This window comes from Pyrgilauda ruficollis, unplaced genomic scaffold (genome assembly GCF_017590135.1).
Source record: "Pyrgilauda ruficollis isolate IOZ18807 unplaced genomic scaffold, ASM1759013v1 scaffold9, whole genome shotgun sequence".
Classification (NCBI taxonomy): domain Eukaryota; kingdom Metazoa; phylum Chordata; class Aves; order Passeriformes; family Passeridae; genus Pyrgilauda; species Pyrgilauda ruficollis.
In genome coordinates this window covers 1,913,098-1,926,057 of record NW_024531043.1, presented here as the reverse complement: position 1 = coordinate 1,926,057, position 12,960 = coordinate 1,913,098, and the positions used below count along the sequence as shown (strand labels likewise).

The window sequence follows — 12,960 nt, the reverse complement described above, 5'->3', positions numbered from 1 at the left end:
AGAGCTCCAGTGCTCCTGGCAGAATTCCAGGGCTGGGCTGGGGCTGCGTCCCCTTCCCCTGCACAAAGGGCAGGAGCACTTCCAGGAGGCTGCTGGGAGCTCTGCTGGCCTCTGTCCTGTGGAGCCAGGAGCCTCTGGTTTTGGTGGAGAAATCCCAGGTGTTCACACACAGAGCAGCCAGGTTGGAATTTTTGCCTGTCCTGAGCAGCAGCACTCCCTGTGTGTGACCCAGTTGTGAAGTGATGGCTGGTACAACAAGAAATGGGTGGTGGCCCTCTGAAACATGCAGCTTTTGGGGGTGCAGGGAGCTCCAGAGGGAAAGAAATGAGGGGGAAATATGGTCTGGGAGAAAGGGGACATCAGAGCAAAGGCACTGGAGTCATGCTGTAAGCAAAGCAAGCAGGAAAAGCTGGGAATTGCACTGGGAAAGAAAGGGCTGACCCCCATCCCTGGTAGGAGGTGGGATGTCTGAGGCAGTGGGCAGCCCCAGGTGGTGGCTGCTGGGTGGGAGCATTACTGGAAGGAGCCTTGAGGCCTGTGTGTGCTGACTGGAAGCATCACTGGTGCCTCATTTGCTTCCCCTTGCATTGCAGGATGAGCTCATTGGCATTCCCTGCAGTGAGCCCACTCAATCACTCTCACCAACACCACTTGAGCAGCAGAAAGCCAACTCCTCTCTGTGCCTGTGCAGTGCTGCTCCAGCTCTGCAGCTGCAGCCCCACAGCCTCCCCTGCCTCAGGTGACAGCCAGAGCTCCTGCTGTGCCACCAGCCCCAGCTGCTCCTTGCGCTGTCACTTTGTCACATCTTTAGTTCAGTGAGCTTTCCCTGTGCTCTGCCTGCAGGTAGGAAGGAGAAGGATCATGGACTGGGTTAGGTTTTCGTTTTCTCCTCTTCCCTGCCCTCTCCTCTCTCCGGTTTGAACAGATTTCCTCCTCTTTCCTTTCCTCCTCTTTCCCTTCCCTATGGGAACAGGTCCATTTTAGCCCTTCCCTGCTTAGTGGGATGGGCAGTTGTCCCCAGCCCAGGCTGGTGCCAGCCCCTCTGTGTCCTGTAAAGTCCCCACTTTGCAGTCAGCGCTCCCAGAGCTTTTCTGGCCACCCTTCCCCACTGTCAATTCCCATTTATTACATATTTCATGATCACCATGAAATCTTTTTTGGCACCATTGTTACTTTTTCCCCTCTGAGTATCCATTTGGAGAATGTTTGCTGAGTTTCTGGACTCACACACACACACAGAGATTTTGTGACAATTATTTGAAATGGGATGTGTTTTTTGCAGTCCTTTGACATCTGTGGCCGTGTGGGAAGTGTCAGGAAGGCACTGAAGGTCCTTTGCACCCCCCAGGTAAGGAGTTCAACATGGAGGAGCAGTCCCAGAGGTGGAGCCTTGTTCCTGCTGAATGATAAAATGAAAATTGCTCAGGACCACAGAATAAAACAATGTTAGCCCATGGCTGGACAAGCTGGGGGCTCCTGTCAGGGACCTTTTCTGACATCTGCCCTGCCCCAGCTGTGGTGGGAGATTGTTCCTGTTCTGTCTGATTGGAGGCTCTGTGTAATGTGGATTAATCCAACTGCAAGGAGCTGACAAAACTTTGTAGTGCAGAGTGTGGGAAGGGCTTTGTGGTGCCTGATGTGCAGTGGCACTGAAAGAGACCCTCAGTGCCCAGGAATTATCCCAGGCACTGCATTCCACAGGGCTGATATTTAGATCTGCTGCAGTGACTTACATTTTAAAAGAGTAAAATCAAAGGCTGTAGAGGAAAAGAACCTCATCAAAGTTTGTTAGAGCTTATCTTGCTTATTCCCTGGGCTTGGGCTGGTCATTTTCCCTCCACAGGTTTCTGTTTGCCCTAAATCTGGTACAGGGGGAGAAGCAACATTTACCTCCCATGTATCTAAAGGGGAAGTGGACAGCCTGTGGGTACTGCTGCTTTCTCTTTCTTCCATTGTCTCCTGCTTGCTAATAATAATAATAATCCCTCCCTCTATCTAAACACCCCTGCAAATGATGCTGAATTAATCCTCTCAGTTCCCTGTTGAGCTCATTAAATTCCATTATCCTTGCTGCACAAGTGGAGGCCCTAAAAGATGGAGTCAGCTCCAGGGGAAAGGCAGACAGGGAGCAGAGATCCCCCTTCCCCACACAGTGACACTGCTGCCCCTGTGGGGAATCTGAGGGTGAGAAGCAATCTTTGTGCTCATTCCTCTTCCAATCCTTTGACATGAGGTTTGTTTTTCCCCACCTGTCCCTGGCAGACCTATGGAGTCCGTGCCACGAGCCAGCAGTGCAGTGAGGCAGGGGACATCTGTGCCATCTGCCAGGCAGAGTTCAGGGAACCTCTGATCCTCCTGTGCCAGGTAAGACCCCAAAACTCCCCTGCTGCCATTCCCTCAGGGAGCTCCTGCATGGGGAGAGGCACAGCCAGCCTGGGAACTCCTGAAGGACTTTGCTGGCTCTTGATCCAGCTCCTGGGGGGTGTTTATTGCCCTGGGCAACCACTGGGTTGTGGCAGCTGATGGGGTGACAGCTGTGACTGTGGCTGTGGGGTGGGCACAGCCTTGTGGGGCAGGGGCTGCAATGGGCAGCGCAGACCCTGGGGCTAGAGTGAGCAGGGTTTACCTGCCCTGGGGAGGGCTGGGTGGGTTGAAACTCCCTTTGGATAACAGGGTTATCAAATTAAAGCCATCCTGTGCACCAAAGGTGCCTCTTAGCCTTGCTGTGAACATCTGTGCAGATGTTTCCAAGCTGGAAGTCCCCAAGAAGCTGCTTTTGGATCTGCTGGCAGAGCTGGGATTTGAGGAGTGACATTTCTGCTGACTCCTCATGTGTGGAGGAGTTCCCAGCTTCTCCCAGCTCCTCGTGCTCCCCCCTTGCCCTTTTCCTGCTCTCCCAGTCTGGGGTGGATGGTGTGTGCTGGGGAGAGCCCAGGGAGGGCTCACTGCAGAAACCAGAGGAGGAGATCAGGGATGAAAACTGACATTTACTGAAAAGAGGAAACTGGGAGTGCAGAATAAAGCAAATGCCAGGAGCAGGGGGAAGAAAGAGGTTATGGGAGCTCAGGAAGGACTTAGATAACAGGGAACTGAGGAGGGAAATCCGGGAGAGGAAAACCCTCTCAGCCCAGGTGTTGTATGCCTTTGGAAAGTTTCTTTCTAGTGCTGTTATTAAAAAGCACAACTTTGGCAAACTGGGGTTTATTTCCAGTGAGTGCCACTGGAATAAACTGGGGTTTATTTTGCGAGTGCCAGCTGCACCTGCTGGTGGCTGTCTTGGTTTGAAAAGCCAGGTGTCTGCTGAGGAAGGGAGGAGCCTCCCCTGAAATGGAAAGGGGAAACCCCTTCTCTCTGAATTATTATAATTTTGAAATTAAGGGGCTCTCAGGCAAAGATATGGGATCAGGAATAACAGTTCTAGAACAGCAGAGAACTGCCCAGCTCTGACAGATGGGGATAGAACACACAGCTTGGTGACAGCCCCTGTGTCCCCAGCACGTGTTCTGTGAGGAGTGCCTGTGCCTGTGGTTCGACCGGGAGAAGACGTGTCCCCTGTGCCGCTCGGTCACCGTGGAGACGCTGCGCTGCTGGAAGGATGGCACCACCTCTGCCCACCTGCAGGTGTACTGACAGCAGGGCAGCTCACCAGGCACGGAGCTGGAAAATCCCAGGATTCCTGCTCTGTTGTCCCAGGATCCCAGTTCTGTTGTCAGAACTTCTTGAGCTCTGAGCCAACACAACAATTGTGACTGGCCGCAAACTTTGCCCTCGAAGCAGGGGAGGTGTGGGTTATGTTGTGGTGAACTCCAGGGTGTTTCTGGAGCTCACAGGGTTATAGAGTGTCTGGGATGTTTCCTGTTTTCCTGTCCTTTCAGTATGGACAAACACTGCGTGTCCAGGGCAGGGGAGCTGTGAGTGCATGTGCTGGACAAAGCTGTGCTCTGGCTGAGGAGCTCCACATCACCTGGCCCTGCATTCCCTGAATCCATGACTTTACAGAATTACACAGCACCTCTCTCTGAGAACTCTTCCCAAGCTGTGCTTCAGAATCTCGTGTCCACAGTTGCATTTGCAGAAATGTCATTTCCCAGCTGCTGTTTTTCCAGTTGATTCCACAAGTGGCATGTGCTGTCACTTTGGAAAATCAGAGGGAGCTTGGGAAGGATCCTGCCAGTGAAGCTGGAAATGACACCTCCTTTCCCTGGAAATGTTCTTCCTCTTTAATTTTCATGGTGAGACTTCCTGATTTCCCAGTCTCTGGGGAGAGCAGAGGGAGGTTGAAGTTGAGTTGGGTTTGTCTGGATGGAAATCCAGCACCTGTCTAAGAGCATCTCACAAACTCAGTGTCCCTGCCCTGTGCTCCTCAGCCAGGACCTGCCTGGGTCTTCCAGCAGGGAAAACCTGAGCCTTGAGCTTCAGCAGGAGCTCCTGAGGAAGGAGATCCCTGGCAGGCATTAACAGGAATTAGCCCCATCCCTGTGGCTGAGCTCTGTGCTGAGGTTCTCCAGCAGCACAAGCCCTCAGAGGGAGCTGCTGTTGGTTCTGGAGCTTTCCCTGTCCCCAAACCACCTCTGCTCCCACCCCCAGGAGCAGCAGCATCCCCCAGCTCATTGCCATGGAAATGGCTGAAGGTGACAGCCCCACCTGAGCCATCAGCAGGAAGAGGCTCCTGAGGGAAGGAGGTTCTGTCTGTGCTGATGGAAACTCCACAGGGAGGAATTAAAGCCAACAGGAGCTGATGGGAACAGGAGGAAGGCTGCACATTTCTTTGGAAATAAGCTCAGTGTGGCTGAGGAGGAGTGGTGAGAGCAGAGCCTGAGCTGGGCACAGTCCAAACCCGGCTTGGGAGGTCCAGGGAAGCAGAGGAGGAAAAGCTTTACTTTCCAAACCAAAGTGATGTCAAATTTTTGTCTAATGGATCCTGTGAAAGTGGAGAACTGAGCCAAGGAATCCCATTGCTCTCTGCAATGGGAATAGCTCCCCTGTCTTTGGGATGGGAGAGAGTTCAGAACAGCAGGGAGCAAGGTTTTCATTTGGCATAAAAAATGTGATGTGTGATAGCCTGGAATATTCAGCAGGAAAAGGGGAAATCAGTGATTCCATGGGCAGGAGCTTCTGAAAGGCCTCAGTGTCACTGCAGTGCCAGTGAACCCAAGGCTTGGTGTTTCTGCTTTCAAACTGTTTGAAAAGCTGCTTCTCATTCTGAATGTTTTACTCTAAATGCTCCTGGAAAATGTGTTTGGAGGAGTGTAGGAAAAGCTCAGTAGGAAAGTGTGGGATACACTGCTTCCAAATTCAGTTTTTATTGGTGGTAGGGCAGGAAATCAAAGGGAAAGTGTGGGTTTGCATTCTTAAAGCTTTGGGGTGGTATTTTAGGGAGGATGGTCCTGCCTTCTCCTAGAACATGACACTTGGACCAGAAAACATCCAGGGGAAACTTCAGTTCCAATGCCAGCTGCTGGGAACCTGTTGACTTCCATGGGAAAACAGGGAAGGCTGTGGAAGGAAATTCCTCTAGGAGAGGAAATAAAACCCGGAGCCTTTTTTTGCCATTGAACAGTTATTTTTCTTTTTTTTTTTTTAATAAATTCCTTATAAATATGTACAAAGAGTCTCAGCATAAGAAATTCCTTTTACAAAAGAGAGAAGCCACATCCAGCCAGGACCAGGAGCCTCCTGAAGCTCCAGGAACTCCGAGCACAGGCCCTGCCCTTGCTTTGGTGAGGGGAAACCTGCACAGTGACCCTGCTGGAGTTTCATCCCAATGGTTCTGGATCAGCAAAATGCCAGGAACTGGGCATTCCCTGCCTGTCATTCCCTGGGCAGTGCCCCTGGAGAGACTGGGGAATTCCCAGTGGCCTCAGGACTAACGAGGATGGGAGGGTTTTGTGATAAACTGTGGTGAATGACTGGAAAAGGGATGCTGTAAAAACCCAGGGAATTAAATCCCACTGCAGCTGGGCTTGCTCTGCTTGCTGCCACCTGTAACTACTGATGGAGTAACTAATAAAGGTGTAATGAAAAAAGGTGTAAGTAATAATGCTGTAACTAATAATGGCCATTTAATCCTCAGATGCTTTCAGTGAATATTTATCAAGCTCCAAAGTCACTTCCTGTAAATATTAAAAACCTTGGGAAATTCAAACACTTCAGTAATTCCCTCACAGTGGACACTGAAATCACATCAAAATCCACTCCTGTACTCAAATAAATATTTGGGAAAAAAAAAAAAAAAAGGTTTGTATTTTGTGGTGTAAAAACCCAAGGCAGAAGCAGCAGTGAGGATCCCTCCCCTCTTCTCAGGCTGGCTGGTCCTAGGAAAGCCCAATTCCCATGGTATTTACAATTCCCCCAGCCCTTGGATGTGGAATTGGCATGGCCAGAGTCTCCTCACCTGTTGTGATGAGATGGAAAGTTCAGCTCACACACAGCAGAGTTACACAAGATTGAGGCTGAGTTTGAATCCTGGATTGAAAATCAAATTTCCTGGGAGCAAACTGGCTCCAGGGAAAATTGTGCACCTGCTGGGGAGCTGGGATACAGCCAGGAGGGTTGGACATGGACAATGTGTGTCCAGATCCAGTGTGGAGCCTCAGGTAGTCTGTTCCATACACACCAGGCTCCTGTTGAGATCAGGGACAGATGTGTAGGAAAACTGAGTATTATGGGCTATTCTGTCCTCACTGGGGCCATTTTTCACAGGGCAGTGCAGTTTTCCAGCTGGGAATGCCTCATTCCAGGCTGTCTGTGGACAGACACTGCACCAGTTTAACCAGTTCACTTTGTCATGGATTTCAGCAGCAGGAACTGCTTCTGCTCACGCTGAGGGTTTAAGAGACCTTTATAACTTTTCCTGTGATACAGAAACAAAACAGACTCACAAATCAGATGAAACTGATTCAAGAAGTGTTTAAGGAGGATTTAAGGGAATTGCTTCAGCAATGGGCTTGGCTCAGAGGAATTCCTGCCTCCCTGCTCTGCAGCAGGAGCAGGATGGGATTCCCCCTGGCACTGACAGTCCCCTGCTTTGGGTGCTGCCCCTCCTGGGCACACCAAGCTGTGGGACAGGAGGCCTTGTCCCATTTCAGCTTTTTTACCTGCTGAAAAGAATTCTGCAGAAGAGGAAGGAATGTGGGGCTCCTGGGTGAAGCTCTGCCCTGGGGTAACCCAGCATTGCTGGTGCAGCTGAGCTCCCTGGCCAAAGGAGCAGTTTGAGCAGTGGCAGCAGCCCACACCAGGCTGCTCTTTTACCTTGGAATACGGAATTCCAGGTTGTGCTGGGAGCTGTCTTGGCAGAGAACTGCTTTAAAGATTGATGAAGAGTTCCCTCCCAGCCGTGCTCTGCGCAGACTATGAGCTCATAACTGAGCTCTGAAACCCGAGAGGCTCTGTTTCTCCACCGGGAGAGCCCTCCCTGGCCCTCCCGGCTGACCCAGCCCAGGGACTGCTCACTGCTGTGAGAAAACAAAAGGGCCAGAGGGGAACTGTGCCGGTTTCCTGCCCACAGGAGGGGACTGGGAATTTCCAGGGAGTTCACAGCACCCTTCCCTTTCCGTGCAAACACCAACCAGGGGAAAGGCAGGTCTTGTAGAAAGGATAAAAACACTCCTTGTCAAAAAATGGAGGCGTTCAAGGATAGCAATTACACCACAAAATGTAAGGCTTTGACAAATCCATACCCTCAACAAGGAATTCCAGTTCTGTACAGGGAATTCTGGCTACAAAACTCCAAAACTTCACCCTCAGTTCATGCTAAACATCCAGTTTGGAACTACAAAAGTGAAGCAAACCAGGAACAAGGCAGGATTTGGGGTACCAGACCTGCTCTGGTTTCCATTTGGGAAGCACCATCCATGTGGCTGTTCCATGCTGGGCAGGACAAGTCTGTTAACATTTTTTGCTGACTGTTTGGAGCCCCTGAGGAGAGCAATCCCCTGGGAGCTCTGAGGTTTGGGAATTTTCACAGACAAGCCTGTCCACGGAGGGCTGGGACTGAGGGAGATCAGCCAATCCCTGCACTGGGGCTGATCACAGATTTGGGGGCTCTCTCGAGGTGGAGAGGACAGAAGTTCCTTTCCTTTTCCTTGGCTGTGCTGTTCCAAGGGAATTGAAAGACTGGGAGCAGCCTGAAGGCTGCAGCCCCCAATAGCCAGGGCAGCAGAAGGGCAGTGCCAGCTTTGTGCACAGGGAAAATGGAATCATGCCTGTTCCAGGTGAGAAGGTGATTACATTCAGAGCTGATAAAGGTGAGGAATCTGTGGGAGAGCCTCTGAGGGATGTGACCCCAGCCCAGGGCTGGGGGGGATGTGCAGGCCAGAGCTGCAGGGGCTGTCCCCTACAGCCAAGTGTCACATCCATGGTTCCTGTTCAAGTGGGACTTGTGCAATTGCACAGGCACAATTTCACTCCCACATTCCAGGGGCTTCCAGAAATTGGTATTTTTAAGGCTCTGCCCAGCACTGGCAGCACTGCTGGAATCAGCTGAGGCTCCTCCTTTTGTTAGAAGAATTTGTCCTTGTTTCTGTAGGAGACTGAGCTGGGAAGGGGTTCAGGATGCTGAGGATTACTGAGCATCAGACCAAAAACGGCAGGAAAATGTTTCACTGGTCCCTGTGGCTCTGAGACCACCCCAAGGGTACGGACAGACAAACTACATGGAGCTACAGCCCCCCTCCCAACACTGCACACCACCTAAGGCAGGGCAAGGCTCTTCACTAGGAACAATCTGCTCTTCCAGCAGAGCCCTTGCTGCTGTTTGGGAATGGACTTGGATCAATATCAGCCAGGAAAATGTGTGCAGGGGCTCAAAACACTGCGGTGAATATTTGATAAAGGGAGAATTTAGCTTTCAGATTGCTTAGAAACATTTCTCCTGCAGCAGTGGAAAATGCAGGGTCTGACTGGACACAGTGGCCACTCGGCTTCTTCCTGGGCTGGGCGAGGGGTGGGAAGTATTTTTAAAAGACAAGGAGCCAAATTTCCTTCAAAAATCGGGTTCTAACATTCCTTTATGCCTTTGAAAATGCCCTCCCTGCCATGGCAGGGTCAATTTTCTGGTGCAAATATCTGAAGGTAGGAAAAATGTTTCTAAAAAACTGTGCACAGGTTGCTGTATGTGGAAGGTACCCGAAATCTGACAGGTAGTTTTGGCTGCAAGGAAAAAAGTGCTCAGTACTAGACTGAAAAAAGCCCTTTGACTTCTAAGGCCAAGTTCTCCTGTTATCCCCTGCTCTAGTGATCAGTTTGGATAAGAGTTCTCTTCCCTGGTTCATGGGATGTAGGACTGAATAAATCACCATGCAGGAGAATTCCCAGCTCTGGAGCTGCAGAAAGTGCTGCTCTAGCAGACCTTGATGTGCACACTGCAGTGGAAAGGTTCTTGTGTCCTTTCCACCTCAGTGCCTGCTGCTTCCCAAGCTCCACACTGTCAAAAAGAAAAAGAACTGCTCCAAAGAAAAGGAGTTGTATAAAGTTCTGGGGTAGGTTATTTGTTTTGTCTTAGTTTCTGCAGAGATTGAAAGAAAGAAAAAAAAAAATAGCACCTTCTCAACAAGTCTTATTTTTTGCTATCTTGTGTATAAATATCAATAACCAAAATAGATCTTTCCTTGTCCCACGTTTCAGAACATCCTCTTGGGGAAACTGTAGCACCACAGAGAGGCAGTTTAGCCCCAGACAAATATTAAATGTAGCACCAGAGAAACTAAAGTCATAGGAAAGCTGCTCTCCCCTGGTGCCAGAGCACGAATATTTACACACACAAACTGCTGTCCGAGCTGCTCCGCACCCGCTCCCCGCCACGCCTGGGCCGTGCCCGCGCTGCAGCACGTTTGGAATTCTCAGGATTACAAATCTGGGTGTAGAGATTCCTCCTCGTCCTGCTGCATAAATGGGCCAGCAGGGCAGTGGGTGGTGTCCAGCAGGGCCAGCAGCAGTGCCAAGGCTCGGCCTGCAGGAGCAGGGCTGCTCGCAGCAGCGATCTACAGGGAATGTCGCTTACGCTCTCGACAAGGCATGCACGCGTCCACGTCTGCATACACAGGGGTTACATTCTTCTATATATAAGCAGGTTTTGTGTCTCTGGTTTGCTGCTGGGCCCTTGAACAGCTCCTTCCGGGCAAATCCTCCTTCTCACGTCGCCCAAAGCACTTCCAGCATCTCCCACTTCTTTCTTTCTCTCCACTCTTCACAGCTGCTGCTCAGGCTCTGGATTCCCTGGAGGAAAAGGGGAAACAATTTTCTCCAAGGGCACAGGGTTTGCTCCAGCCTAAGAAAGCAAAAGAATGGGGTTGGGTGTTAATTATGTTGATGCATTGGGTACAATAAAAGCATCTTTTAAATTTATGCTTGAACCCTCCTATTAAATTTACAGACAAGAAGAGGTGTGGAGTTTCTGTAGAGGAGGGTTTGTGGCTCAGACGGGAGATGATGCCTTTGGCCCTGGGTACCGCAGATTTTTGGGAGCTCTCCCCCTTGCAAGGCTCCTTTTGGGTGCTCCATCTTCATTTACATCGTGTTAACAAAAACGTGAACTCTTAGGGAAGCCATGAAATTTGTTCCAGGTAGGCAGTGGGGTGCACAGAGTATCACAGGAGACTGCAAGAACTCACTCGTTCCTGCCTCTGCCACTGATTAGATTTGTGGCCCTGGGCAAACCACTGCTTTCAGTTCTGCTGGAAAATGAGGGCACTAATAACTTCCTTGCCTCACAGGTGGGCTGCGAGCCTTAATTAATAAAGTGCTCAGAGAAAGACACCCATCTAAGTGCAAATTAGCAGGAGAGGTGCCCGAGGGGCATCTGCGATGAAATTCCCATTTCCCAGCGTTTGTCCCGCAGTTTGTTGACAGCAGCCCTGGCTGGGGCAGGTGCCACGGGTGTCTCGTTGGCAGGCGGGGACAACGAGAGACCCCAGAAAAGCCTGCACGGAGAAATCGCCGCCGGCCGCGGGGATGAGGTGATTTCACCGCGGGGAGAGGGGGGACTCGCTGACGGTGCAAGTGCAGCAGTGATGAAGTCACAGCCTAATTAGGGCTGGCCAACAGCTCCGGGGCAGATGCTGAGCTGCCTCACTCCGGAATCCTCCCCTTCCTGCTGTCCTGCCCCGGCCATGCCAGCGGGAAGGCAGCAGGAGACAGCCTTGGGGTGGGCTGAACCTCCAGGGAAAGAGGTGAGTTGTGCTGCTGGCAGGGACTCTGAGCAGAATCACAGAGCATCCCGAGTGGGAAGGGACCCACAGGGATCATCAGCCCAACTCCTGGCTCCAGAACACCCCAGCAATCCCCCCCTGGGCCTGAGAGCAAACACAGCCTTGGGGCTGTGACCTTTCCCTGTCCCAGCCACCTGGAATGGCTCTGGTTCCTCAGCAGGAGACTGAACCACGTCTGCTGTATCCCAGCTCCTGCCAGCTGCCCACAGAATGTGACAATTCCAGCCTCTCCCTCCCTCATTCCCAGCCTTGCTACCTAGTTTCAAGGAATCTGAAGCACCATCTGAAGTGGGAATGGCTGGAGGGAGGAAGGCCGGGATGAACCCTCCAGAAGTGAAGCACATTTCCAGTCTGGCCGTGATCAAGGCTGCCAGCCAGCCCCATCCCAGGGCTGCTGCACCTCCAGGCTGTATCTCCCACATCCCACCTGCCCTCTGGAAGTACTGGAGTATCCCAAAGTGCTTTAGCAGAGCTGCTTGGCTTTTTTTGCCAGAAGGTAAATAGGAGAGGTGTTTGCTGTGTGGGGAGGGACGAGCACAGCTACACAAAACCAGCAGCTGGGCACGGGGAGTCAATGCAGAGCTGCCAGGGATAGCCCAGGGCTTGGAATGTGCCCCTGCTCAGCCTTCCTGCTTCCCTGCGTGCTCAGGGACAGGCACACAGCACCGCGGGATTCCCCAGACCTGGGAAACATCACCAGGAGGGGATTTGGGTACCTCACTCCCCACACAAATGCCAGAATTCCCCAGAGCAGTGCACAGCCGGGGCTGTGAGTGTGGCACTGTACAAAGCAGGAGGATGTGGCTGCCTCCACTCCACGAGGTGAGATATTTACTCAAGTTACACTGGAATAAAGAGTTCAGGAGTTGATTAAAGGATTTCCTCCACAGCAAAACCATTTAATCCTTATTTATTATTTCTCCTGTAGCAGCACTTCCAACTGCCAAGCTCTGAACCCTTGTCCTGCTGTGCCACCCATGGCTGGCAACAGATCATCCGTGGTGTCACTGTATTTTACAAACTGTCTCTCTGTGTCACTTAGCGTATAGAAAATCTATAAAAACCTGTAAAAGTTGATAAATCCTAGAACATCTTGAACTCCAAGCGATAAATCTGCTCCAGGGCAGGCAAAGAGCTCAGCACAATGTTTATGCATCTCACAAGTCCCATTCTAAGGGCTTAAATGGCTCTTAAGTTTTGCATCAGCCTCGTGCTGGCCTTCTGCAGGAAGGTGAATTTCATGGAAAGAATAAAAGAGAACCCCAGAATTCTGGCCCTGAGCCCATCTCTCAATAAACCAATTCTGAATATCCTAGGCTGTGTTAAAGCCATTTCTGGGTGCATATTGGCTGCATTGCCAGTATCTGACTCATTAATGGAATATACTTTGAGCCAATTCTGATCTCATTTACAGCACCGTAAATCCAGGGCAACCCAATTGACTCCAGTGGAGTTACTCCAAATTTCCCACAATAGGCACTCAGCAGACAGAGCAAAATTTGGTACTTTGGGTCTGAAAAAGGCTGGGGAAAGCCAAACTACATCCCATTTGTACTGGGGTGGATAGTAAGTTGGAAAGAGAACCAGCATATCCCTTCTGTAGAGCTGCTGAAAAATTGATTATTTTATGTGCCATTCTTAAAAGGCTGAAACTTTGGGGGAAACTGTCCACAACTATCAACATTTTCATTTCCTTATAAAATAAAAGGAATTGTGGCTGAGTGCCTATATGAAAAGTGCAGTGTCTATTGGA

At 50.8% G+C, this 12,960-nt stretch overlaps 1 protein-coding gene across 1 annotated transcript in view; it reads left to right on the top strand.

Annotated features, from left to right (window-relative positions):
• The window catches only part of RNFT2 (ring finger protein, transmembrane 2), a 30,007-nt gene extending 23,788 nt beyond the window's left edge, over positions 1 to 6,219 (top strand). Inside the window, exons 9-11 of the mRNA XM_041488564.1 lie at positions 1,283 to 1,348; positions 2,263 to 2,364; positions 3,496 to 6,219. Of these exons, the coding sequence (XP_041344498.1) occupies positions 1,283 to 1,348; positions 2,263 to 2,364; positions 3,496 to 3,630 (303 nt within the window). The 3' untranslated portion in view covers positions 3,631 to 6,219. The remainder of the gene's footprint in view (positions 1 to 1,282; positions 1,349 to 2,262; positions 2,365 to 3,495) is intronic.
• The last annotated feature ends 6,741 nt before the right edge of the window (positions 6,220 to 12,960 follow it).